A 26,835-nucleotide genomic window follows, 5' to 3' on the forward strand; every position below is an offset into this window, starting at 1 on the left:
GGTCCATGAGGCTTCAGCAGTGTTGCAGACACAAATAATGACATTAATATGGTAAGAGACGCATTAAGCAAAGCAGCAGCAATTGATTCATGGCTTAAAAAAAAAGCTTCATTCAGTCTGAGCAGGGAGAAGTCCCGTGCTTTTTATTGGCTGAGTAATGCAAAGTTAGTTCCTCGGTAAGCGTAAATGCAATTCTGATCACAACAGGCCCCAATGACATTAGGTGGAGGGAAGCTTTGTGCAGATTACATGCAAGGTCAGATACACTGGGCATCTTTGTGCAATAGGGTTGAACAGCTTTTTTTGCACATGACTGTTTAAAAGTTTCACATCTGTTGCAAAGTCACTCAAAATAAGTACGTACAGACAATTGCAAAATGTATTTGTTTGAAAAAGTTTGAAAAAGTAAAACAACGACTTTGTCATTTTATCAAAATATGAATAAAATATAATATAAAATATGAATATAATATAATAAAACATTTATTTAAAATAGTACTCATATGTATTCATATTTAAAATAAATATAATTGTTATAAAATATAATAATTATAATTAAATTATAATAATAAATACATATTTTTTGCATCATTTTCCAAAGGTAGTATAAAACTGATAAAAATATTATTTTGTGTGTTAAAACTAGAGTTGTACTACAATTTTTTTTTTTTTTTCAAACAGGTTTGACTCGGCAGAACTACATGCACTGATTTAAACGCTTAACACTTGAGGGAGCCAAACCCTAAAAAAAACGTTCAATTCTAGCAGGACTGTACGCACCAAGATTGCTAAAGATACAAGTAAAACAAATTCAGATGGATTTTAAACAGTCAGGCACAAGAAAAGCGCCTCATCCAACAGATCTTTTCCCCGTTGCCAAGTGTAAACAGGACTGAGGAGAGGTGACAAGAAGCCAGTGTCTCGTTCCCTGAGCTGATTATGTTCGAGCATGGGGTCTGGCCGCTGAGGCCTGGGCCTACCCCAAAAGCACATCACACACACATGAAACGGCTGGCAACACCAACAGTACTTGGACTGATTTTGGACCGCACAGCGAATCACGAGGTCTACTGACTGCTTGTACGGCGCTAGGATGATTCGAGGAAGAGGAATCGGGGAGAATAGGTGATCGGAAAACAAACAAACAAAAAACTAATTACTATTTAAAAGGAACATTATGGGTTTAATACAAGCTGAGCTCACTTGATAGCATTTGTTGCGTAACATAAGTTTGATAACTTAGTAAAAAAAAAAGAAAAAAAAAAAAGAATAAAAATAAGAGTAATTGTACCAATAAATTGCATCCAAGTTATGGTTAAAATGTTGTTCTGCTGATTCAAGGCGACGGTCCTGAACGACTCGTGTAAAATTACACCAACCTTTCTGGTATTCTTGTGTGAACAGTTTGCAGGCTTTTTACAGTAGTTATGTCATCATGACAACAAAGTTTAGATACAACTTTACATTGACAACGTGTAAAGTTATATTCCCCCCTCCTCCCTTTCTGATTATTATACATGTTGAAAACCGATAATTTTTTTGATATAAAGATCAAAAGAAAAGCATTATAAATAACTTTACTGTCACTTTTGATCGCTAATGCATCCTTGCTGAATAACAGAATTTATTTATTTGAAAATAAAACCATTCTTACTGACCCCAAACTTTTGAGTCGTAGTTTAAAAAGAAACGAGTCGATATTGTTTTCTATGATAATGGACAAATGCTGTCAACTGAGCTCAACTTGTACTGAACCCAGAAGATTCCTGCAAAAAAAGAAAAATAAAGAAAGAAAACAAAACCAGGACATATGATTCGATTGATTGGCTATGATACTACGTAAATTTACAGATAGAAAGGTAGAGGGAATATGGAAAATGTAGAGCGCTGAGTCTCCGTTGGAAAACAGGAAAAGGAACAAACGAACACCAAAAGAAAAAAACAAAACATGAAAACGAATAACCCAATAACAAACGGAGGACGAGTGGGCTGAGGTCGGGCCCTTCTCTCTCCTCGGCGTCTCTACCTTTCGAGTTGGCTGACGGGATGAAGCTGGGTTTGGTGGGAGGGAGAGGGGGCTGCCCTGCCTTGAGAGCAGTACTGTTGGCATTGGCCGCTGTGGGCAGCTGGAATGAGCTGGACAGAAAGATGCCATCTGAGACGGGACGGGGCTTGCGCGCGGTTGGCGGCGGCTGGGGCTTTTGGGCGGGCGGAAGGTCACCGTAGGACTTCCGGGTGGCCGAGAGCTTAACCTGACCTGTTAGGCCCGCGTCCTCCTCATCCTCCTCCTCCTCGTCATTGTACGAAACAAACTTGGCAGTGTATATGGTGTCGGGGGAGGCGACCTGGGTTTTGAGGTAGGAGGTGTTTCTCTGAGGCGGGGGCGGAGGGGCGCTGTTGTTGATGTTAGTGGTGGGGGTGCTTGCGGGTGAAGGGGGCTGGTAGTCCCGGGGAAGGGGAGGTCTGTACAGACCAGGCTCGTCTGGCGTTAGCAGCTTACGCTCGGCTTCCTCGTGCTGCCGGCGCCGCCCTGCCTCCAGGCGGGTGTAGTACTCTTCCTCCTGTCTCCTCTGAATGGGGAACATGGGAAGAGCTGGTTAGAGCTGCCTTCGCTAGCCTGCGCCGCTCACATTGACCACCAGGGGCACCGGCGAGGCCTGGGTCAAAGCTAACGGTACTCTGGCTAATGGATGCACCAATGTAGTAAAGCTACATTGTAGTAGAAGAAATGTGTTTGCTGATGTGATGTAATGTGTTTCTGAGTGAATCAAGTTGCTAAAACTTACTCCTGCATGTTTGGGGAAAGTGGGCCAGTGGCTTTAACAAATACAGTCAACACTGCAAGCAAGCAAGCCAAGGCACAAACTAGACATAAAGCAACAATACTGCTAGCTCGCATTGTCGCTTGTTGCATAGAGAGCCTTGTTATTTGTAATGCGCGTAGTTTTGCAAGTTCAGTGCACGTTGCAGCTTAATCTGGCCGAGAACCACCCATTTGGACAGGAAATGTCAGGCTGATTGACATGAAAAGGGACCAATCACTTACATATACACACATACAAGTGTTTCAAAGATTTCACTTAAGGGTACGTTTACATGACAACAATGTATTTAAAATGGAAACGTTTTTTCTTTGTACAGATGACGTTATCAAAAGGATCCCCATTCACACGGATCTGCGAAAACGACAAAAAACCCCGCTGTATTATGCATGCCAGGCCAGTAGTAGGTGATGTCACTTTGTAAAGAAAGACTATGCGCCTGTGCACATTTGCATTCTTTTACAGGACACTCGCCTGCCTATAGACTAAACACATAATACGCATGTGCATGCCATCACCTTTTTCACAGATTCACGTTTTTGTACTTTACACGGAAACAAAAGCGGTATTGTTTTAAAAACTTGTACTTTGAAAACCAGTTTTCAAAAGTGTGCGTTTTTAGGCCCCCAAAACACCGTTATCATTATCGCATAAAAAGTTTTCCGTTTCTAGTTGAAAACGGTGTCATGAAAACAGCCCCTTAATCTAACTCAAAAACGCTAATTGTATAAACACAATCTAGTTTAGTTTAGCTGCATTGTGTCGCTTGCTTGCAGTGAAGACGTTGTAAAAGACTTGCATTTGATTGTAAGCACACCAGATGGCACCAAAGAGAAACAAGTCACTACAGCTGACAGATGCGTCTTCTGAGTAATGGAGTAACTGAGTAACTGTAATGGAAAGACTGGAGCATATGATACTGTTACAAGCTCCATGTCTGGCTGGCATTTGGCGGTTTAACTCTGGAGAAAAACAGCCAGTGGCTGGCTCTGCTCTGGTCTCTGTGCATGGATCCCCTGGGTTAGTATGCGGTGGGAATGTCTCTTATGAGTGCGTGTGGAGGCAAAACACACATGAGCTAGTTCAATCTGGGACGGCCTCCATGAAAACCAAGGTGGGCCCATTTCCAACAGCACTTCCAAGCAATGTTGTATGGAATGGCAATGGCCGCCCAACAAAATGCTGGATTGTTGTGCAAAGATCTGACATGTGATTCTCATGCGTTTCTTTGAAGGGGATGGGGATACATCACAAACACAGGAGTGGAGATGTTGTGAAGACATGCAGTTGGACATCACAACTGGCCTCTAAAATTACCAGTGGTCTGAAAATGACGCACACAGGCACAAATAAAACTGGATGGTCACATAGTGGGACGATACTGCTCACATTTTAGATGGAGAATGTAAATTCAGACCACTGGTAAGTCAATGACCTGCTGAGGCATTCCAGAAGTGTAACACATGGGAGTTAAACAAACTCAATTTAGCCTTTATCAGTTAACGGTTCATTACTAACTCCAGGACTGCAGTAAACCTTATTATTATCATCAGCAAATATAGTATGTATATACATATACATATACATAGATACACATTATTTTAAATCATACAAGGGACTGTGATATTGTACAGCCTGACGTATTAAACATCAGCTGCTGTCTCTAATCACACCCACTTACAAGATCGTGAGGAACCATCCACATGGAAATCAGGCGAAAACCTTGAAAAAGCTTTGTATTAGCATAAATACACATGGCTGATCACATGTCTCCTTCAGATAAATATGTCAAAAGACTGATTCATAAAGGTGCAGAGAACGTTTTGGGAGAACATCTCACTATAATTAACCTGACTAATAATAGCAAGATTACAGGTCTGAGACAGTGAAATCTATCTGCTGTAGTCGTGACTTGAGTTTAAGGCCTGTTTGAGGAGGGGAAAAAAAGACAAAGATAATCTGCATTCCATATGAAGTGTGCTAAAACATGCCTGCAATTGCACATTACACAAAAAAAACTTCACATATGCATGCTGCATTTTCTGTCTATGAGTCCTTTCTCATTAGAAACATCTTAAATAAATGCTTTTAACTACATATAGAAAGTTCCTAGTTGTCGCTGGTCCGTTTCGATCTCAATACCTTCTCCTCAGTCTCTCGTCTGGCTCTCTCCTCCTCTCTCCAGCGTCTCTCCTCCTCCTGTTTGGCTCGTTCTTCTGCTTCACGCTTACGGATTTCCTCCAACTGCTGTTTCCGTCGTCGCTCCTCGTCCTGTAGCTGAGGTGCACAATACATAATCAGGTTTAGAGGAAAAACACTGGACCACAGAGAGGATGGATTGGACTGATTGAGTTTGCCATTTTAAATCCTGGTGCTAAACCTAAATGACTGACGTAAACCTAAATTGTTCCTAAATTTAACTGATGACAACCTAGATATCTAGAAAAAAATAGGTGCTTGCGCCTGTTTTATTGGTTAATGACTAAATTTCATGTCAATTTAATGTCATGTCAATCCTAAAACTACTGATATATAATAATAAACAATTTTTTTGCTTTATTAGTTTATCACAATTATTTTGTGATTTTAACAAACGTCCACTACCGTTCAAAAGTTTGGGGTCTATAAGATTTTTTTCTTAAATGAATACTTTTAAAGACATTTATAATGCTTCAAAAGTTTTCTATTTTCATATAAATGTTTTTTTTTTTTTTTTTACCTTCTATTCAGAAAAAATGTATCTCAGTTTTCACAAAAATATTATGCAGCACAACTGTGTTCAACTTTAATAAGAAGAAGAAATCTTTCTTAAATACAAATCAGCATATTAGAATGATTTCTGAAAGATCATGTGACTGAAGTCTGGAGTAATGATGCTGAAAAAATTCAGCTTTGCCATCATAGGAATACATTTTAAAATACTAAATACAAAATATGTATTTTAAATGGTAATAATATTTCACAGTATCACCGATTTTACTGTATTGATCAAATAAATGCAGACTTTGTGAACATACAGTAAGAGACTTCTTTCAAAACAATCTCATTGAGCCCAAACATTTGAACTTCAATTTAAACGTATAAATCTATATTTACACATAACATTAAACCAAATACTACATTTAAAAATATAAATTTTTACAGTTTTAACAGTCATTTAGATCAAATGTGTAGTTGTTTTATTTATTAATAGCTCATTTATAGACTAGCCTGCTGTGGTGATTTGTATAAAAAGCATCCTGTTGAATTATCACCAGTAAGTTTGTTGATGTGATCACTGTGACGAGAGGTATCGTGCATCAAACACAAATCACACGTTAAAAGAGAATGACATGCACGTACACCGCTGCATGCAAAACAACTTACTGACAAAAACGCTTCTTCACATCTACAGAAAGTCATTCGAAAGGTAATCCAAACACCTTGATCAAACTTCATACACAATACATATACAATGCTCAACAGGGTAGGGAAATACAAATCATGGCCATACAACGTTTCCATCGGAAATCAGAAGGAAGAGGACATAAACAGAGACATGTCCAGTAGTCAGGATAGGGGAAGAAGAAACCCAGCACCAAAAACCATGGAGAAACGCAGAATAAAGGAGCGGCAAAGCGCCAGGGTCAAACACAGACACAGAGAGCAGTGATGAGTGGAGTGGAGGAAGAAACCGGAATGGAGATCACGGCATGGTGATGAGGCCCTCATGCAAGCAAGCTCAGGGCCGGAGAGACTGGGCTGGAAGAAAACATGCACCAGCCCACCCCTCATGATGACACTGCATTGAAACAACGGCTGCCGAAACCAGCAGAGCTTCATCATGTTCTCCAAGAAGGAAAAAGAACTTTCAAAGCTTTCTTTGGAATGAATTTTGTGGTTTTTCTAGATGCAAATGTTCATGTCTAAGCCGTGCGCACACTTCCAGACATAAGGTTGCTATCCTGAGCACATTTAAAGCTGAAGAGTGTGATTTTTTTTTTAGTTAAAGGAATATTTAATACAGGATAAACTCAATCGACAGCATTTGTGGCATTACTGTAGATTGCCATTAAAAAATGATTTCAACTTCTCCCTCTTTTTCTTAAAAAAAAAAACAAAATAAAAAAACCCAGGGTTACAGTGAAGCACTTACAATGGAAGTGAATGGAGCGTCAAAATACTCACGGTTTCAACAGTATAGTCACAACAACGTAAAAAAAAGAAGTTTATATTAAGTTATATCCAATTTTGTTGACATGACAACATCATAAACCTTAAAATGACGATAAAATGAAGAACCACTTTTACAGCTCAAATAATTCACAAGTTTTAACAAGAATTATTGTAAGTGCTTTTTATAAAAATGTTAAGCTTAATATTTCTGAGGCCTTCAAAACATGGCCTCATTAACTTCTACTGTAAGTGCCTTGCGTTTTTTTAAGAAAACGAGGGATGATTCAATCATTTTTGAATTGTAAGAAAAAAATTTGTAAGAAAAAAAATACTGGGTCAAAACGATTTTTATTATCTTATTATTTAATTCATTTGATTAATAATTAAAAAAAGAATTATTTGCATCATTTTATTAAATCAAAATTAGGCATTCGTAGGTTGATCTGGAGTGAGTTTGGAGGTGAGACCGTTTCCCCAACCAATGGAAGATGAAAACTAGTTTTGAATATAATAACTACAATAATACTTAGTCCATATGGTGACACTGGCTTAGAAATGACTAACTTTAGCTTTAAAAATGTATTTTCTATGATGTCTTTCCTTAAGGATTCATTCGGCTCATTTTTAGATATTGTTGCAAAGCAGCAGTTTCCCAGTGAAGCACAATGAACATCCCGAGATGGAGTCCCCATGATGTTGTCCCCTGCTTGAAAAAGTGGTACATCTCTCTCAAAATAATACCCATGGGTAAAGGAGCCACCACGGCCGAATGAAGGGAGGGAGGTAGGTAGTGAACAAGAGGAGACACAGGTGGAGCCGAAACAGGAAGACAAGTAAAGAGCGTAAAGAACATACCAAGTCTAGTACAGAGATTGCTGGAACAGCAGTCTGCTGCAAGAGAAACAAAAACATACAGAGCAACCAAAGGGGTGGGAGAGAGAATAAATAAAGTAGTAAGAAATAAAGAAAAGGAGGGGTTTTAGAGAAGATAAAAGTAACAAAGCAAATAAAAGAAAAAACATTGGCGCAGTGGGCCGGGACGCAGTGATGTTCTGCCAGGAACATTCCAGGGCAGTTTGGGTCTGATTAGTGCCAGCGGTCCACTTCTCTCCACAAACACTTGAGCTGGTGAGGAATTTCCCCATCATTCCACGTCCCCCCCCACTGAAGCACTGGCAATATTTTCCTTCAAACACACAGGATTGTGTTGACCTTCCCTTAGACGGCTCGACCTGCCAACTCCTCAGAGATGGAGCGATATCAAAGTTAGCTTTGAGCACTGTGCTGCACACAGCAGAAACTTAGGTGAACGCTACGCTACGGCAGGTGTTGGAAAACGTTAGTGGACTTCAGGGGGCTGAAGTTTGTGCTAGCACTGAATGTCTCAGAGACTTGGAAAGCACAAAAAAAGCCATTTGGAAATAACACACACAAACCAGCCCACCAAGAAGTCAAGAGCCTGAATTCAACTGAACTGAACTCAAATGTTTCGACATTAAAGGCTATGCTCATCACAGGCTGTTTCCTGAGCACAGATTAAGCCATTAGTTACTAATAGGGCTGGGAGATTTATATCTAATATTTACCATACATTCGGCAATTTTATGGATATATAAAATCGAATTTGCCAATTTGAATATTAAACATTTTATTTAGCCAATATATATGCTAATGGTTACGAAATATCTTAATGGCAAATCGATTCATTTGAAATGATTCGCAAACATGATTTGTTAGTCATCTCTAAAAATTGTTAAAATATATATAATTAAAAAAAAAAAAGTATTAATTTAAAACAAAATATATGTAAATATAGTATAAATAAATACATATATTAATGGGTAAATTTAGAAAATATATATATATTGCTGAATATTATTATGTATAATTATATTGGTGCATAAAAATAATTAAATGTTAAATCTATCGGTGCATATATAAATATATACACACACATTGATAGATTTAATATTTAATTATTTTTATTGATTTTAATCACCCAGCCCTAGTTACTAACAGAATCAATGGTTTTGATTCTCCACCCTGGTCAGAGACGAGGCTTAATATGTGCCTGAAAAGTCCTTGCATATTGTTGTTAGCACATTTCAAATAATACTGATTCTGATCCTACTGTAAATGGTTGGTTAGCCAGTAGCTAAAGGTCAGAAATGGTTCCGCCACTGATCTGTTTTTAGAAGTTAAATGAATATCAGATTTTAAATGACAGATGAGATCAGGAGAGATGTACTGATCTGGACGAGGCAGGCTGATGCTGGGGCAAGCAGTGGAAACGTGTCCAGTGCTTGGCATCGTAAAGCCCTGGCTTCAGCCCTCCGTCAGCGCAGCGTATATCAGCAGTGCAGCATGGAAAAGCAATGACATAGGCATGTTGCAGGAGCACATGGCAAAACATTCATTATAACAGCGGAGGCTTAATAAAAAAAAATTAAAAAAAACATTCACGCAAGGATTCCCAGGTTAGTGATTAGCGATTCCATCACCAGTCTGTCCTGCTTCTGACTGCGGTTTCAAGCATAACGCAAAAGTTTATACGGACATACAAAGAGACCGGCACTCAACTTCGAACAATACTGCAGAGGTTTGCGACGACCTTAGACGATTCAATCTGCGCAGCAATGGGAAAAACACATGTGCAAGTGTACTCAAGTAGACCTAGCTCTTTTAAAAACTTCCTGACTCTGAGTCGTTCCAAAGCAGCTGAAAAACAATGTTAATGCTCTATACAAGCGTGAGGATCACAAAACCATTTATCAAGATATAGTAACATTTTAAGTACTTAAAGTCAACATGAAAAGAATCACAAGCTATTTTACTTTTGTGATGCGTTGAATTTCAGAATGACCTACATTATTGAAATAAATAATAAATACAAAATTGGCGAGAATTGATCGCAATTGTTTAAACATTAAAATACGTTTTCCTATCGTTTAATATGTAGTGACAACTAGTACACCAATTGTAGGTTCACTGGGTTGTCTATTGGCTAATATTATTTTCCCTGCCCACATGGCTCATATCCACACCTTTCAGAGGTGGAACAAGTTATTACATTTGGATGAAAGATTACAAAGACTTCTTTGAATTGACGTGCCCTGATAATTCGCTCACAATAAGACCAGGAATGCGCATTACGAAAGTAAGCGAGGTCAGTTTTGATTTCATGTTGACTTCAACCATTTATATCCACATAGCAAACTACAGCTATCAATTTCCCTGTGTCTGCTCACCCGTGCTCTCTTCTCCGCCTCCAGTCTCTGCATAATTAGCGTGGTGTCTACATCTTCGTCATCCTCCTCCTCCTCATCCTCCTCGTTCTGCTTGGACTCCTGCAGTCTCTTCTGGAACTGCCACTCCAGCATGAGTTTGCGCATGCGGTCGCTCTCCTCGGCGGTGCGCTCGGGCTTGGCCTGAAGCTCCTGGATCTCCTTGTCCAGGAGGTCCACGATGTGAAGCTGCTGCTGTTTCTCCAGTTTCTCGCGGGCATCCCTCTTCCAGGGGTCGGGCGACAGGCTGTCGCTGGCGGACAGTTCCTCTTTGCTGATGGTGATGTATTGCAGGTCGCGCCTCTCGATGGTGCGTGGCTGCTGCTGAGGCAGGAGGTCACGGATTACCGTGTCCTGTGGTGGTTGGCGAGGAAGGCTGGATAGTTTATCGGGCCGGGTCGGTTGTGGCGGCGGCGGTTGTGTCAGCTGGACCGGGGGAAGGTACGGTTGGGGCACCTGCACTGGCATGGGGGGCTGTGGATGGGGCATCTGTTGGTGCTGAGGGGCAGGTGGCAGCGGGCCGTGCTGGTTGTTGTGCATGGCAGGGCCAGGGACGGCAGGGTTGCGAATCTGTACCAATTTCCTCTCCTGGTCTCTTCTCTTCCTCTCTCGCTCCTCTTCGAGCCGGGCCTTTTCCTTCTCATACCAGCGCTGTTGCTCTTCGCGTTTCTTGCGATCGGCCGCGGCCGCCGCCTGTTGCTGTGAAACAGACGGTGGTGGAGGAAGCGGCATGTCTGTTTGCGGCTCATAGTCGTAGTGTGCGGGTGGAGGAGGAGGAGGAGGGGGAAGGTCAGAACGGGAGGGTTGGGAGACGCCCACTGGGCCGGAATTGGGAACTATTGGGGTTTTCCAGCGGCCAGGGCCGCTCTTGTGGTTGCCCTGGGACCTAGAGCCAGAGGATGAGGAAAAGTTGAGGTGTTCTTGGCTGGAGGTACTGGACTCCACCGAAGAGGACACCTGGTGGTTCCAGTGCTCGCCTCCACCTCGCTGGTACTCAGCCTCACGCTGCTGCTGCTGCAGGAGCATCAGGTCTTCCTGACGCAGACGTTCACCTGGGTATCCGCCCGGAACGTCACACAGCTCCTCCTGAGAGCGCGCCACCCGCTAGCAGGACACAACGACACAGCAGTGAGATTAATTTCTTATTTTTGTGTGAAAATGTCACAGATGTTGCAGACAAATGTAAATTGTGACTAGACAGGAGTTACGTATGAACTTTTATTTAATGGATAAGCTCAACCAAACCAAACTAGCAAATTACAAAATAATTATGATATTTAATATGTTTTTAAAAGATTTTTGAATCTCTGGGGGGAAAATAACAAAACAAAAAACAGGCAAATTTGTGTGAAAACACATTAAAAATACAGTTTAAAGTATTAAGTCCTTGGTAATGTAATTAACTTTATTTAATTTGTAAGATAATGCATATAACATTTAAATGAATGAAAATTAAATTAAATCTAAAGCAATATTCAAAAGCTTGTGATTTGATTTTTAAATGGTTTTAAATGCTTTTGTCTCTTATGCTCAGCAAGGCAGCATTTATTTGATAAATAAAGATATGGTAAAAACAGCAATATTGTGAAATATTACAATTTAAAATAACTTTTCTGTTGTAATTTTTTTTAATGTAATTTATTCCTGGGATGGTAAAGCTGAAATGTCAGGATCATTACTCCAGTCTTCAGTGTCACATGATCCAAACAAGTCTTCTTATCAATGCTGAAAACAATTGTTATGCTTTATATTTTTGTGGACAATTTGCTGTCATCAGACAATCTTTTTTCAGGATTCTTTGTTAAATAGCTTTTTTTTTTTTATTAGAAAACTTTTATAATATATAAATGTCTTTACACTCACTTTTGATCAATTATTGCATTCTTGCTGAATAAAAGTACTAATTTCTGAAGTCAAACTTTTGAATGGTATCAAAACATTATAACAATAAAAAAAAAAGCAAAAAAAAAAAAAAAAACAAAAAAAAAACATAAATGGACACAAAACATACATAACATTTTACTGCAGAATGCCAAAATAATAGTAGCTCCCATACAAATAGTTGTATCTAATGTACAGTACTGTTTGAAAAATACTGTGACACTGCCAGTGTCGTGATATTACTGTGTCACCAGGACACCATGCAGAACTATTATGCATTCTCTTCCTAAAAAGGCTAACCTGCATAGCCATGCTGTTGTTGGAGTGGTTATCCATAGGGGGAAGGGGCTCCGGTTCGTTGTTTTGCCAGGGCTGGCCAGGGCCCATCCTGTCCTGAGATTTGGAGGCTGGGAAGGTGAAATACTCCCTTGGGTACGTCTGAGTGGGGATCGGATAAGCCTCTGGACGGGGTGGAGAGGGCTCCTCCTGTTGGACATACAGGTTAAAGACAGATTAGACAGCTGTGACAGTGTAAACTCCCTTTCCATAACTTTTTAATGCAGCATTATTGGTTATAATTCATCTAAAATGGAAACTAGTGTGAGAGTAGTGTTGCACGGTGTACCGATACTTCAAAAGTATCGCGATACTCGGAAATTAAAAACGTCACGATACCTAAATGTATCAGTATCGATACTTAAAAAAAAAAAAAAAAAAAAAAAAAAAAAAAACGCCTCCCTATAGACGTCTTTGTTTTTTTTTTTCCTGACGCAGGCAGCAAAGAAGCTGCCGCTGTCAGTGTCATGTGACAAAACACTACAGTGAGATGGCTGCATGTGAGAGCACAAGTGGTCCACATCGTAGAAAAAGATGACGCGAGGAGTGACATATGGAACTGAAGTACTTTGCCTACCTTGCTCTGTTGCACAGTGCACCGATACTTCAAAAGTAAATCGGAAATTAAAAACATCACGATTCCTACATTTATTAGTATCGATACTTCTAAGAATGACCGCGTTCCAGATTTGTAAGGCCGGCGACACACTGGCTACGTGGCGTGTCTGTTTTTATTTCGGCTCCCATGTTAACTGCCTGCGTGACACACGAGTCTCAGGCACAGCTCGAGACGCGCGGAAAACGCGCGCATGCTAGAATAGAACCGACGCCTATTTTTCACGCGACACGCAAGCGTGTTGGAAGCGTTTCCAGGCAAAATAGAATAGGGAAAGATGTTTCTATGTATTTCTACGAATACATATTAATAAGTGACATTTTGATGTTTGGAAGTCTCTAGTTTTTGACATAAATACAATATAGGCTAAATGTAATTAAAAAAAATATTATCGATTTTCAAATACTGCACCTCTCAATACAGAACGAAATATTCTGTAGCCTATTTTGCCGTCAACACTGCCGACGTTGTCTTTGCTGCTATATATTTATGTTTAACATGAAGTATAGGCCTTCCACAACTCTCTCCCCATATGTCACATATATCACCAATGAGGCTTATCGTATGTTACCAATATTAAACATTGTTTAATATAATCGCTGTTCATATTTTTATTCAAAGTTCAGAATCAAGATAAAGTTATTACTGGTAACTCTTATGTTTCTTATGATGAATGAGATAATGCTGCTAAATTTTTTTTTTTTTTTTACCTTGAATGTCATTGCTCTAATTTATTTTTTATATTTTTATATTTCATATTTTGTTCAAATGTTTAATATATCATTTATTAGTGTGTTATATGATTAGAATGTTGTCCAGTTTTTAAAATAAAGCACAGCAATGATATTTGAGAGTGTTTCTCCCATTTCAGGAAAAGTATCGAAAAAGTATCGAAATCGCAATACTTGACTTGGTATCGGTATCGAAACAATTATTTTGGTATCGTGACAACACTATGTGAGAGTAAGCATGTATGTGTATAAATCAGAGGAATGTGAATGAAAGAGTGATTGGCCAATCAGATGGTGGTTACAGACATGATTAGGATTAATTACAAGAGCAACACAACAATCAGCCATGAATCATGTTTCTATTAGGCTTCTATTAGCCTGTGGTTTCAGAGACAAGTTTCTGGTTATTCAATTAAAACCAGAGACTTCACATGAAAACGACACACCCGCATTACAACACATTTCCGCATGAACTATTATGATGTGCTTCTGAATATAAGGGAGCTACCTACAAAAGGTGGCACTAACTACATATTTTAGTGGCATGTCATTAGCTCAGCTGCTTTCATAATAGTTTAGTTTCTCTAGTAATAATGAGTCATTTTTCCAATTAACTGTGTAGTGTGACAAAACTCTAGGATTCATTTTCAGGTTGGTCCAAAAAGTTAAATGCAAATAGTCACTCAAAAATGTTCCCAGATGTCCAGTGTAGCAAATTTACATAATTTTTGTAGCAAACCTTTTAGTCAAACACTGCTATTTTTAACAGTTTTCATTTAAAAAATGTATTCAGATATACAAAGTTGCTGTATTGTCCCATTAAACAGCTTAAATGTGATTGAAGTAGCCACTTTTACTTAGCAAGTTAGTAAATGACTTACTAGGGATAGGAATTGTATGGAATTTAATATTGACTCCTAATGTATCTTTAATGTGTGTGTGTTTGATTCACTAACCAGCTTATAACAGTCATTTGCTTATGAATTGGTTAAACTACACTGGTCATGCTGTATCTTTTTGATTCACAAAAAAAAAAAAAAAAAAAAAGCAGTTCATAAGAGATGTGAACTCATTGTTTGGGAATTGGTTAAACTTCACTGTTCATGCTGTATGTTTTTGATTCGCTAAAAAGAACCACCTCATAAGACTCATTCGTCCGGGAATCAGTTGGACAACACAGTTCACACAGCCAACAGCAGTGTTGCAAACACTCTTGATTCACTGGGGAAAAGAGCTCATGGCACACACGTGCAACATTCATCTTAGAGGTGCCGATGATTGTGTCTACTCACATCGGGGCAGAGGTTTCCCGTTGAGACTGACGTGATCTTTCCTGGGGCTCCTGGGTAAACAGGCTTCCCACCTGGACTCTGAGCCTGGTCTTCAGGAGGTAAAAAGACATAAATATAATGTCAGCACTTAAAATAAGCACATATGACAAGTCTTTGAAGTGACACACTTACTAGCCACATTTGGACTGGAGCGGTGGTCTGCACGATTCTTCAACAACCTGTCCTCCTTCTTTGGTTCAGGATAGGTGTCCCACGTGCCCTGGGGGCTCTCAGGAGAGCCATTCTGCACAGAGTTGTTATAGAGCTCAAAGCCCTCACTCTTTGGTCTTAGCTTTCCCTTGTCTCCACGTCCACGGTCTGATGCTGCAGAGATGAAAGAGAGGTTTGAATGAGACAAAACTCAGCACTGAGAATGTGCCCATCTCTTTGTATAACGGGGGAATTCACCCACAACACACCAAATCAGAAACACTACCAGACATGTGTCGAAAGCATTTAGATTTAATGCATCACTTGAACCATTTTGTGTGTGACTGGGAACGCTGCGGGTGCCAGATCCACCACATTTCCACCTCTTTAAGGAATTAGTCACATGCACGCTGGGCGGCAGCTGCTGATATTTTTAAGCAGGATACTGAAGCTCCCACACACAAGCCTTTACACCGCTTTAAAGAGGCCATATTATGCTGTTGTAGAAGTTTGTTTTGGGGATCTACAAGAATAGGTTTTCATGCTTGAATGGGTAAGGGGTTAAAATGGGGTTATTTTTTTCATATTTTACACTGTTGCAGGACCTGACCCGGTCTGTCACTCTGTTAAATTCCGGTCTCTATGAATTGTCATGCCCCTTCCCATAACAGCACATGCCTTTGGGCGGGAATTATGCAAGTCACATGCAAGTTCCCAAAAGAAAACTCACTAAAATCGAGGCGTTTCAGGGAGTTCAGAAACAGCGCTTACTGATATAGAGAATAACTCCCTGTAGAATGTAACTTTGCAGACCTTTTTCATGCTCAAACATCAACATTACACACTAAAGAAAGTTGAAAATGTAAAAAGCATAATAGGTCCTCTTTAAATAAATATTCACGCCGCAGTTGTGCCGTGTGTGCTCACCGCGGGACATCATGGGGGACGGCTGGCTGAGGAGCGTGGCCAGCCCGTGGTAAATGGCTCCCTGTTTGGCAACCTCAAGCGTTACAACCGAGCCGGTTCGTGTCATCAATTCCGCCGCCCTACAAGACAGAGACATCTTATGAGTAAAACACATAAAACAGCAGACTATGTGAATTTCATGACTAAAGCATTCATGTGCAATCCCACAATCTCATGAGAGTTTATTTCAAGAGACTAATCTCTTAGAATGTGTTTGGATTTGTCGTCGGCTAACTATAAGCAAATGCCTCAAAGAGATGGACACTGGAACGAATACCAAAGGCAACTCAAGTTGTGTCCATTCACAACTGTTTTGAGCCATATGCTTCTCATTTAACTCAAATCCGCAGATTTAAGAGTTTCATCAATTCCACCGCATCTCAAAACTACATGCAAGACACAAACACAATTTTTTGGACAAAAACAAAAAATGTATGCCATTTTGACTTTGCAAACACAAAAGGTGCTTTGTACTGCACAACTTAATGGCTTTAAATGTTGAACTAAGTTCAAGTTAAATCCAGGATAATTACATGACAAACCTCAGTGTCAGAAATTAACTTCTCATTAAGGCCCAATATTAGGGTGACCATATTCCAGGTCATGTCCGGCCGGGATTTCGAGATCGCCCAAAATATCCGCGATTCGGCTTTTGCTTTCTCGTCGCCATTCATTTTGTTTACATGTACACCTTTTGATTCAGTAGTACTGAATTAATTCCGATTGGTTAATCTGAATGTAGTGTTTACATGAACGCTAAACAAGTGATCGGTTGATGTGCGTGTAAGCATTGCTAAGAAAATTCCTGTGTTTTCGTCTCGATCGGGATCCGTGTGAATCAGAATGCATGACCTGCAAAGCTGGCACGTACGTGTCAGTGTCAAATAACGTAATAATGTAAACATAATGAATGGTGACTGTAGAAAGCAAAAGACGAATCCCGAGCATTTTGGGCGATCTCGAAATCCTGGCCAGATATGTCCGGGTAAAACAGGACGTATGGTCACCCTACCCAATATTCCTTTTTATTTTAATGAGTGCATATTTGTGTAAACACATAAAAATGACATTCTTCATGCAAAGTCATTAAATCATCCTAATAATGAGACTTTCCTCTTTCAGATAAAGTTAAATCAACAAAAAAAACATAGGACCTTGTTGAACTGTTAAATTTCAAGGGCATTTTTGCCTGAGCACCCCATCAATTGCTCTAAAAACACGAAACATCATATATTATTCTTCCATCACTTAATTGTGTGTATAAAGACACAGTCTTTGCTTGAGATGTGATGTAATAAAATGGTTTTAGCATGCAATCCTCCTGTTTATTTCACTGAGAAGCTCATCTTCTCCGATGTAGCCGGATATTACATGCTTTACCTGTAAGTCCATTTCAAATTTTTTAAATCCCATTCTACAGACATCATTATTAATGGTCTGAAAGCTCCAGAATTACCTCTCCTGAGAGAGACCGACCAGACTTCGTCCATCCACGCTGAGCAACTGATCTCCGGCAGTCAGACGCCCATCCTGAAGAAAAACATTCAAAAACAAGACAGTCAAGCAAAGGTTGATTTTTACAGATTTTACAGTTTAATACTTAATAGTGCTATTAATTATAATAGTAGTGTAATATTAATGACACTAATTGCGAGAAATAACACTAGCAATGCTAGCTGCTAGTGGTTTCAGAAGAAATTAGGTCACAGCATCTGCTTTTGCCCATAAAGAACATTAAAATATAAAAATCTAAATAAACTCACCATGTCTGCCGCACCTCCTTTGACAACAGACTTGATGTAAATACCAAGTTTGTCTTGCCCGGCACCCTAAAAAACACAAAACAAAGAGCAAAACTTTTTATTAGCACTATGAAAAATATCTAAATGTCATTAACAGGCTCCAGAAGTTCCACTGCAGAAACCGCTGGACGAAGAAACCAGGCGTTCATTCACGAAAGACTATAAATCTGGAGCCAGCAGTGAAGACATTCACATAAATAAACTCATTCATGAATTCAGACCAGATCTGGGCTAGGTTTTGTTCAAACTAGCCATGTTTAACCCTCTCTGAGTACTTCACCCAATATCCGGGGTCAGAAGTCATCATCTGACAGGGGCCATCTGGCTGCTGGACTGTGCAACCATTGAGATATCAGCTCGACCCTAGATGCCAATGCATGCTACAGAAATAATGCTCAAAATAAAACCTAGTAATTAACTTCAGGATAAAACAATGCATTCATTGAAGCACTTCCTGTACTCTTGAAATGGTAACACCACACAAGCTTTAACACTCAGTCATAACATTTCTATCACGTAATGCTCCATAACTGGAGTTAAATGGTCTTTTCAAGGCTTTAAGCTGACAGAGCACCAGTGATATGAGCTTTAAAGGGGTTTGGCTTAAGGACTGCGGTTTCAAGTTAGCAACATTTGTTTTTTTCCCGATGGCTGGATTTGCTATTTGAGCAAGAAAGTACCCAAAATCCCCAGGCTGCTGCCAGCGGTTCTATTTAAGGGAGATCATGCTAAAATTTAACTACAAAAAAATAAGATGTCTGTATTAAATTCCTAGCTCTCACAGCTGTTTTCTCATACAGAAACCCACCTGACAAACTAATAACAGAAAAGTCTGACCACAGCAAATTGTCTACAAGAATATTCCACAGCACAACCGTTTTCAACATTAAATGATTCTTGAGCAGCAAATCAGCATATTAGAATGATTTCTGAAGGATCATGTGACACTGAGATCTGGAGTAATGATGCTGAAAATTCAGCTTTGACATCATAGGAATAAATTGCAGGTTAAACATTGTGCTAAAATAGCTGTGCTGCTTCTGTTAAGTGTAAAAAGGAAAGAACTGCTCCTTAAAAAAATAAAAAATAAAACTTGCTTTATATCAACAATGTTTCTGCTTTAGCAGCCTGATATGAACTCTTTCAAAAGTACAATATTTAGATCTAAATTCCAGGGCCAGACCTCCTCCAGTGTCCATGCCATACTCCAAAAGATGCTTTCATGGTCATAAACCCTTTTCTAAATGCCACACCACCCAAGTCTACAACATTCCCTCCATGCTGGCTGAGCACACCGACTCTGCTTTTCTCCATGGTTTCAGCACGATATATGAAAAACCCATGCTGATCAATACAGGACTGCCACGAGTCATGAGTGCAACGTCTACATTTACCATACAATCATGCTGTTGTACAGTATGTTGCTTTTAGCCTCTTTGAAAAGATTCAGACCCCACAAATGTCACATTAAAATCACAATCTACCTTATGCAGGAACACTTAACCTGGGCCTGTTGTGGCTGTCCAATGGATTGAGATGTGTATTGGGTCCATACTGGTGAAGCTACAGCTACTAGGTGTTAAAACTGAAAGATATCTTCAAATAGTTTCATTAGATAAACATGATATACTCCTTCCTTCAAATCTACAACCTACCAGATTGGTTTCCTCATTTTCAGAGGTTTTGGTTATCACTTGATTAGATTGGTATGTGCACCACATTGCTCATAAGCACTAAAAACCTAAACAAAGCTGACCAAAAGCAATGGATCGGGAAACCCAGTAACAAAATCTGCCTGGGAAACAGCGACGTCTTTTATTCTGCCCTCTGAAATAAAGCCAATGTTAGCCACAGACCCCCATAACCCACTCACATTACACTGGCATAAACACACCCTACAATTCTACACCCGGAACATGAATACCACACAAATATCACCCAGAACATTCATGACTTAACCACAAATATAAGAAAAATATGAATCAACATGTCATGCACTGTGTGCTAACAGGCCCAAAAAATGACTGAGGTCATGCCAGTTATAAAGCAGTCGGCCAAAGAGAATTTTAGCAATGAAAATATTTTTTGTACAGTCCGAAAAAGTGAAAAACCACAAACTTCCAAAGAAAAATCTGCAGCATTAAATCAAGAATGTGTAATTGAATACAGATTGATGAGTAATTTGCATGTAAATCACATCAGTAAAACAGAATAACAACACAGAAATGAGGGATTATAATAATATAACTAAAACTTAATAAACATTTCTGAAATAAAATAATATATATAAAACAATATATAAAAAAACTTGAACTTATTTTATGTCAGCTAGTTGCCAAGGGAACATTCATTTAGTTTAAATTGATGCATAAAAAAACAGAAATAAAAATAAATGAAAACTGACAAAAAAAAAAAAAGACAAAAAACTAAATGACTAAAACCTTATAAAAAAATACAAATAAAAATGTTCAAAATATTAATAAAACCTCAATAGTATCTCAATTATAATAAAATAACACTGCCAATAACACCATCAAATAGCTACAAAACCCGGTCTGCTGTGAGATCAATTGATGAAATTATGGAAACAGTAATGGAGAAAATACGCAATCAGATGTCATAAATCATCTTATGGTGAAGATGAATAAAAACAACCTACCGCTATGTGCTCTGCCTTAGTATAGCACAAGTAACTTCGTTCCTGTATGTTGTGGGGGTGAGTGGATATGATATGATCCTGGACAATGGCTCCTCCTCATAGGGAGTACACACAACAACAGGATGGGGGTTTTCCAAAGCATCAGAGGGAATACAAACCAAGTTTTGGAAAACTACTTGAAACTGTAGTATACACAAGCTACAACATACTGATGATTAGGGCAACAAATTAGCAAACTACATTGCTAGGAGGCAAAGAATGCTAAGGAGGCAATTTAATGGTAACGCAACAATTAAACTATGAAATTCTGCATATGCCGTTTCACAAGGGGCATCAAAGCCTGCAACACATTAGAAACTGTGTGTATATTATCAACAAGTAAGGAAGCTGAAATACAGATATGCCAATGTTGTGCATGTGAGCAGCTTCTCATCTGCTGTAAGGTCCCAACTTGTCTGAGTCCTGAGAGAGATAAATGTCAGCTGGCAAAGCTTTCTGATTAGACTTTGAAAGTACGTATTACGCTGTGATGAGAAACAACCGTTCAAAAACCAGTCTCTCCACATTAAAGAGGGAACCTGCGGTGAGAGACACATGAGAAGCCCTAAGGTTGAGTTCTGAGGCGGAGGCGGTTTCCACGCAGTCTGAACACGACTGATGCTGGAGTCTCGTGCAGGCCCAGCGGGAGAGAAACTGAGCTGACCTTTCCTCAGGAAACTTGCGTTAAACTTGCTTTGATCAAAGCTGGAAAACCTGGCACGCAGAACATGAAATGGAGTACGGTCTATAAAAGCCACTGATAAAAAACAGATGCATGTTAACAAGAGAACTAATAGCTACTGTTTTTAAAACAAGGGGTGAGGAGATACTGGCACAGAGTTCATTACTGTTTGATAGAAGGCTAAAACAAGTCAATTCAACTTAGGATGGGGCTCTGTTCTTCTAGACTGTAAACCTCAGCAACAGAAGAGCGTGTTTGAAATGTTTTTATGGAGAATAGTCGTCAACTAATTTACTGAGCTCTCTTCCGAAGTTTTGCTCTTGTGACAACAACAAAAAGTCATTAGCAGAGCACTCAAAACATACTCTATGCAAGTACACAAGTACAAAATCTAATTTAACATGTGTTCAGCAATTCAGTGTTGTCGCAAGGTGGCGCTAGCATAAGATGTCTTTCATGGGCACTTTCTCATTAAGGTTAATTACATTTAAATGACTCATTAAGGTTAGTTAAATTTAATGAAAGGAAGTAGAAATGAAATTAACTGAAATTCATATAACTCTCAAGACAAACTTTGAATGCTGAAGGTTTACAGGCCTTATAAGGTTTAGGCCTTGGCCTTCTATTAATGATAGAATAATGATAGCATGACGGAATAATATAACGATAGATAGGTACAAAGAATGACTTTTGATCACTGTCCGATCAGAATTAAGAGGTTAGCTGTTACTCACAGCAACACAGAACCAGGCCAGTTCAACACCCTTGCATAAGTGTGTAAGTTGCCGAGCGTGTGGTGTGAGGTTGTAATCTAGGCGTGGTTGTTTATGCGCTCATATTTCAGCTCAAAGAAAATGATAATGTCTGTGCAGCTAGTAGACATCTCAGCATATCCAAATGTGAGCATGATCTCATGTTGTGAAGAATATTTTACAGGTGCTAAATCCCTTGTAAGCAAAAACAGAAACTGTTATTCACAGCAGCAGGTTATTTGTTTTTTTAGTGTGTCAGAAGGTAAAGGTCAGTAAACTTGGGGATGAACTGAGTCTGTTTGCTTGGGGCCCAGCATTGGCAACAAGAACTTCACACACAACGATATACCACAAAAAGACTGTTCAAGCACATATTTACCCCGTAGTCGGCATGCAGAATTATGCTTGCATCTTCAGTGCAGACATTAGACATTAACAGGAAAGTGTTGAAGTCTGAAGTTGTTCACTGATAACAGTACTTGGAGCAGATGCTCAAACCACAGAATTCCAGCTTCCTTTGATGGTCCTAAAACCACATGCAACAAGCAAACAAAGTCTACAGCTTCTTGGTCCCACCCTGACGCTTCCTGTCTACGGAAAAGCTTCCCAAACCTGCCTTTGCAAATACATTTGTAACAGAAGTAGAACTGAACTTCAGTACTCAGTACTCGCGCCCCCCTTATCCATTTCAAAACACTCGTGGCGTACTATCTAGCCACCGTACCCCAAACACACAGCTTCCTGTTCAAGGTTTACGGTTGTGGATGTGATTGGCAAATCGAAGTCCTTAGGGAGCTACACGTGTAGACATAAATGGCCGAGTGTAATTTGTTAACAGCCCCAGGGAGTCAAGGCAGTGCCTGACCTCTGACAGAGATGGCGGAGTCCACGGTGCACTAGAAAAACAGAAAATACATCTATTCACTGAAACTTGACCCGTCACCATCATTTCCTGCCCCAATTAATCACCCACAACAAACACAACACTCTGGGGGGGGGGAAGCAGCCGGGACAGTAGTTCGCTCCTGAACGTAGCCGGCCCTTATTGCCACGTCTAGACAGATGGACTGCTGAGACTGACGGCTAATGGTGGGTGCAAAATATCATGACTAACTCAAGAGGCTTTCAATAATGAGCTGCTTTCAGCCGACGGTCTTCATCACGTCTGAGTGGCTCTAATGATCTGCAGACTCTTGGGCTACTTGCTTCAGTTAAGAAAGACCAAACAAAGAAGTCTGTCTTCCTTCATAGTTCTCTGGTGGTGCGTTTAGAAGACAGCTCCGTTTTTGGACACAAAGGAAACATCTCTCCTCCCAATATTTTGCTGTAAAAGGGACAGAATTATGTCCAAGACATGAGTCATAGCTTAATAGAGGGTTCGGTTTTTTACGTGCAAGCTTGACATCCTTTTCTTCAAACATAAGAATGTCCTGAAGTTTTACTAACTAACAACTTGGATTTTGTCCTCTCATGTACTGAAATAGTTCCTTCCTGGACAACACATCTGTAAACTTTTAAATGGAAGATAGTCTTCCAATGGGACACAATTCCCTACTCTTTCCTTCTGCTTTTCGAAATGTTACAAACGTGATTATCTTGATGAACGCAAACTGACAGATTGAAGCATCTCTAGTTGGACAATTCTAGGGGTTTCAGGTTTTATTTTGCCCAAGGACTTAAGCAAACTAGTTCTTGAGGTGTGGTCTGCACCCACACCTTTCAAAAGATCCCACCCCTAGCCACTAGAAAGTGCACACGATCCTAAATCCCTAGAAGACATAGTCAAAGAGTGTTTTCATGGTCGTGTCTTCTTTTGAATCTGGGATCCAAAACAAAGTGTAATTTTCGTACATTTCCGGAGTGGGTAGTCACATTGGTTTCACTTCATATCAGTTCAGATTAGTAAAAGATTAGGAGACATAACATTCGAGAAAACTCCATGTTGGGCTCACATTCTGTTCTCCACTCTCAGAGTCCTCAGGAAATCCAGGCTCACGTATGGGAGTCACACATCCTTCCATTGTTGTCATTCATGAGATCAAGAAGCCCACAGAGAAGGAAGTCAGTGAGCTATTGTGCTACAAATCAAGTACACAAACAAAGCGAAAATTGAGTTTCGCTTTTAGAAGTTTGGTTCTGCAATAAAACAGAACAAAACTATCCTGGAGGCATTGATTCTTGTGGAAAAAAATTATGTTGGCGCTATAGCAGAATTTATGGGAAATTGGGAAAATGTCAGGTAGGGAGTCGCACATCCTTCCATTGTTGTCATACATGAGATCAAGAAGCCCAGCGAGAAAGAAGTCAGTGAGCTAATGTGCTACAATCAAGTACACAAACAAACAAACAAAAATATTGTTGCTTTGAGAAGTTGGGTTCTGCAATAAAACAGAAGGCCGATCCCGGCTTTGATTCTTGTAGCAACAACTTATTTTGGCGCCGAAGCAGAAATCATGTGAAAGTAAGAAAATGTCAGGTAGGCACTCAACAGTGTAAAGTACGGAGGTCAGGATTTCCCTTGTTCTTTCCCCTGAAACTCAACACCATCCCAAAAGAGCTGTTATCGCACAAACATCTGCAGCCTAAGAAAATCGAGCCCTGTGACGTAACGCGGCCATCCAGCTGGACCAACCCCAGCGGATTGTTTGCAACAAATGATGATGAGTCACTAATACCGGGATATATATTGGGGAACTCAATGTTCAGAGCTTGCAAACATTACCCCTATGACCTTGATTACAAGATACCGCTATGTGCACAACCAAGCACATCTAAGGTAGAAAATGTACAGTACAGTACAAAGTTATCTCAAACGAACACAGAATGAAATTGAGATATGCGTTTTGCTAAACTTTATCTGTAAATTCGTGCTTACATTTGTTTTTGTACCTAAACTAATATAGTTTTAAATGTGTGGAGAGCGCCAATAGAGAAAATGGACCACCTGTACTACAACGTTCATGTGCATGTTTGTTGTGCAGTCTGGTCGCATGACTCTGTTTACATTGGCAAAACATTGCTTTCTTACACTTGATAACAGTCGCCGGAATTGATGTGTGCAAGTGTGCATGTCCTTGTCAGGCATTTATATAACTGATTCAAGACATCAACAGATCTCAATTTTACAATAATCAGATAGCTTTAATGTTTTATAATAAGGTGCTATGCAATGACATTAGCAATAGCTAGTATGAAATTATAAAAATAACACCATTTATTAATCTTGGTTAATGTTAAATTCCACCCTGACAGCAAACTATAAACAAACTAAATTCACTGTGATGTCTTTTTAGCACACTATTAATCTCTTAGCGTTTACTTGCTTACTCTACCACATAAAAAGAAAAAGAAAAAGACACACGCTCTATGTCAAGTGGTTTCTTACCGGCTCCTTCCTCCCGACCACAGAGAACCACATGGTACTGCGCTCCTCTTCGGGGTCGAGACTAAAATGAGGAATCAACTAATAGCAGTCCAGGAAAACTTATCCAACTCTTTCAAAGAAGACAGGACTACTGAGGAGCGACTCCTGGGCTACATGTTAAAAACCATATGCAAATATCTGAAGCCAGAGTAGGAAATACCACATCCAGACTGTTATGCAAGAGAAACTCCCACAACTCACTAACAGTTAGGTGAAGTTAACGCTGCTTCCAGCTGCGTCCCAGCAAGCTTCACACCGGGACAAACCGTCTCTCCTCTTTAGATCCACCCCCTTTGTCCCCGAGCGTGCCTTACACCCCTTATTATTCACTCCTCCTTTCCTTCTCCTCCCATTTTTCACTCCTTCCCTCCCTTCTTTTCCTCCATTCTACCTCTACCAAACTTCATGCTTCCTCAGAGACACTAAGAGATGAAAATAGAAGCAGTAATGGGGAGGTTTTGCTATGAAAATAAACAGTTCCTGAGAGCCCCCTTCTCCTGCCTCTACAACTCCCCTGAACCTGACGCACATCTGGTGGGGAAAAAAGGTTCTTCTGTCCAGCAAAGTGGTGAAACACAGGCTACTGAACTGCAACTGTCTGTTCCATTAAACCCACCAAGAATAATCCAAATCTGAAACAGAACGTTTACTTGCGCAGTAACTGGTTCATTTTCTAACTGCATACATCAGCCATTACTAGTAAGAGTTGGGAGTATAAACAAAACCCAACATGCAATGTTGACATCGAAACTAACCTTTCTATGCTGACGAGAGTAACTGGAGGAAACATGCCAAAACATTGAATATTTTTGCACTTTAACTGTGCCATAAACTCTAACATAAACGATTGCATTTTGTGAAAGGTGTGAAGACCCAAAAGGCATTTCCTGAAAACAGCAGACTAGAACAGCGCTCTGTTCGACACGGAAAAAGAATGATTTGCTTATGACTTTTTTAAATTTGAATGTTTCACAAGCACACAAACCAGTTTGTGACTGAAACAAACCAAGTGTATCCTCTCAAAAGCACATGCCTGTTTGGATGTCTGTTATGACCTGAGCTTGGTAAACTATGCCATACCATTACCATAGCTGTCAACCCTCCCGTTTTTTCCGGGTTTCTCACGTATTTTAACTCTTTTCCCGCTGTCTTCCCGTTTTAGTATTTTCCCGTAAAATATCCCGTATTTTTAAAAGTCTTAAAAA

General features: G+C 39.8%; 1 protein-coding gene across 11 annotated transcripts in view; it reads right to left on the reverse strand.

The window, feature by feature from the left end:
- Positions 1-26,835, reverse strand: part of afdna (afadin, adherens junction formation factor a) — a 119,435-nt gene that overhangs the window by 5,155 nt on the left and 87,445 nt on the right. For 3 of the 11 annotated variants that reach the window (XM_084433017.1, XM_084433015.1, XM_084433012.1), the window contains 10 exons: positions 18,036-18,101; positions 17,729-17,802; positions 16,234-16,352; positions 15,289-15,480; positions 15,118-15,206; positions 12,443-12,628; positions 10,226-11,365; positions 7,833-7,868; positions 4,965-5,099; positions 2,027-2,570 (listed from right to left, as the gene is read on the reverse strand). In XM_084433017.1, the coding sequence (XP_084289143.1) occupies positions 2,027-2,570; positions 4,965-5,099; positions 7,833-7,868; positions 10,226-11,365; positions 12,443-12,628; positions 15,118-15,206; positions 15,289-15,480; positions 16,234-16,352; positions 17,729-17,802; positions 18,036-18,101 (2,581 nt within the window). The remainder of the gene's footprint in view (positions 1-2,026; positions 2,571-4,964; positions 5,100-7,832; positions 7,869-10,225; positions 11,366-12,442; positions 12,629-15,117; positions 15,207-15,288; positions 15,481-16,233; positions 16,353-17,728; positions 17,803-18,035; positions 18,102-26,835) is intronic. The other 8 variants (XM_084433018.1, XM_084433016.1, XM_084433014.1 and 5 more) reach the window with 6 other exon arrangements.

This window comes from Rutilus rutilus (assembly GCF_951802725.1).
Source record: "Rutilus rutilus genome assembly, chromosome: 15".
NCBI classification, from domain to species: domain Eukaryota; kingdom Metazoa; phylum Chordata; class Actinopteri; order Cypriniformes; family Leuciscidae; genus Rutilus; species Rutilus rutilus.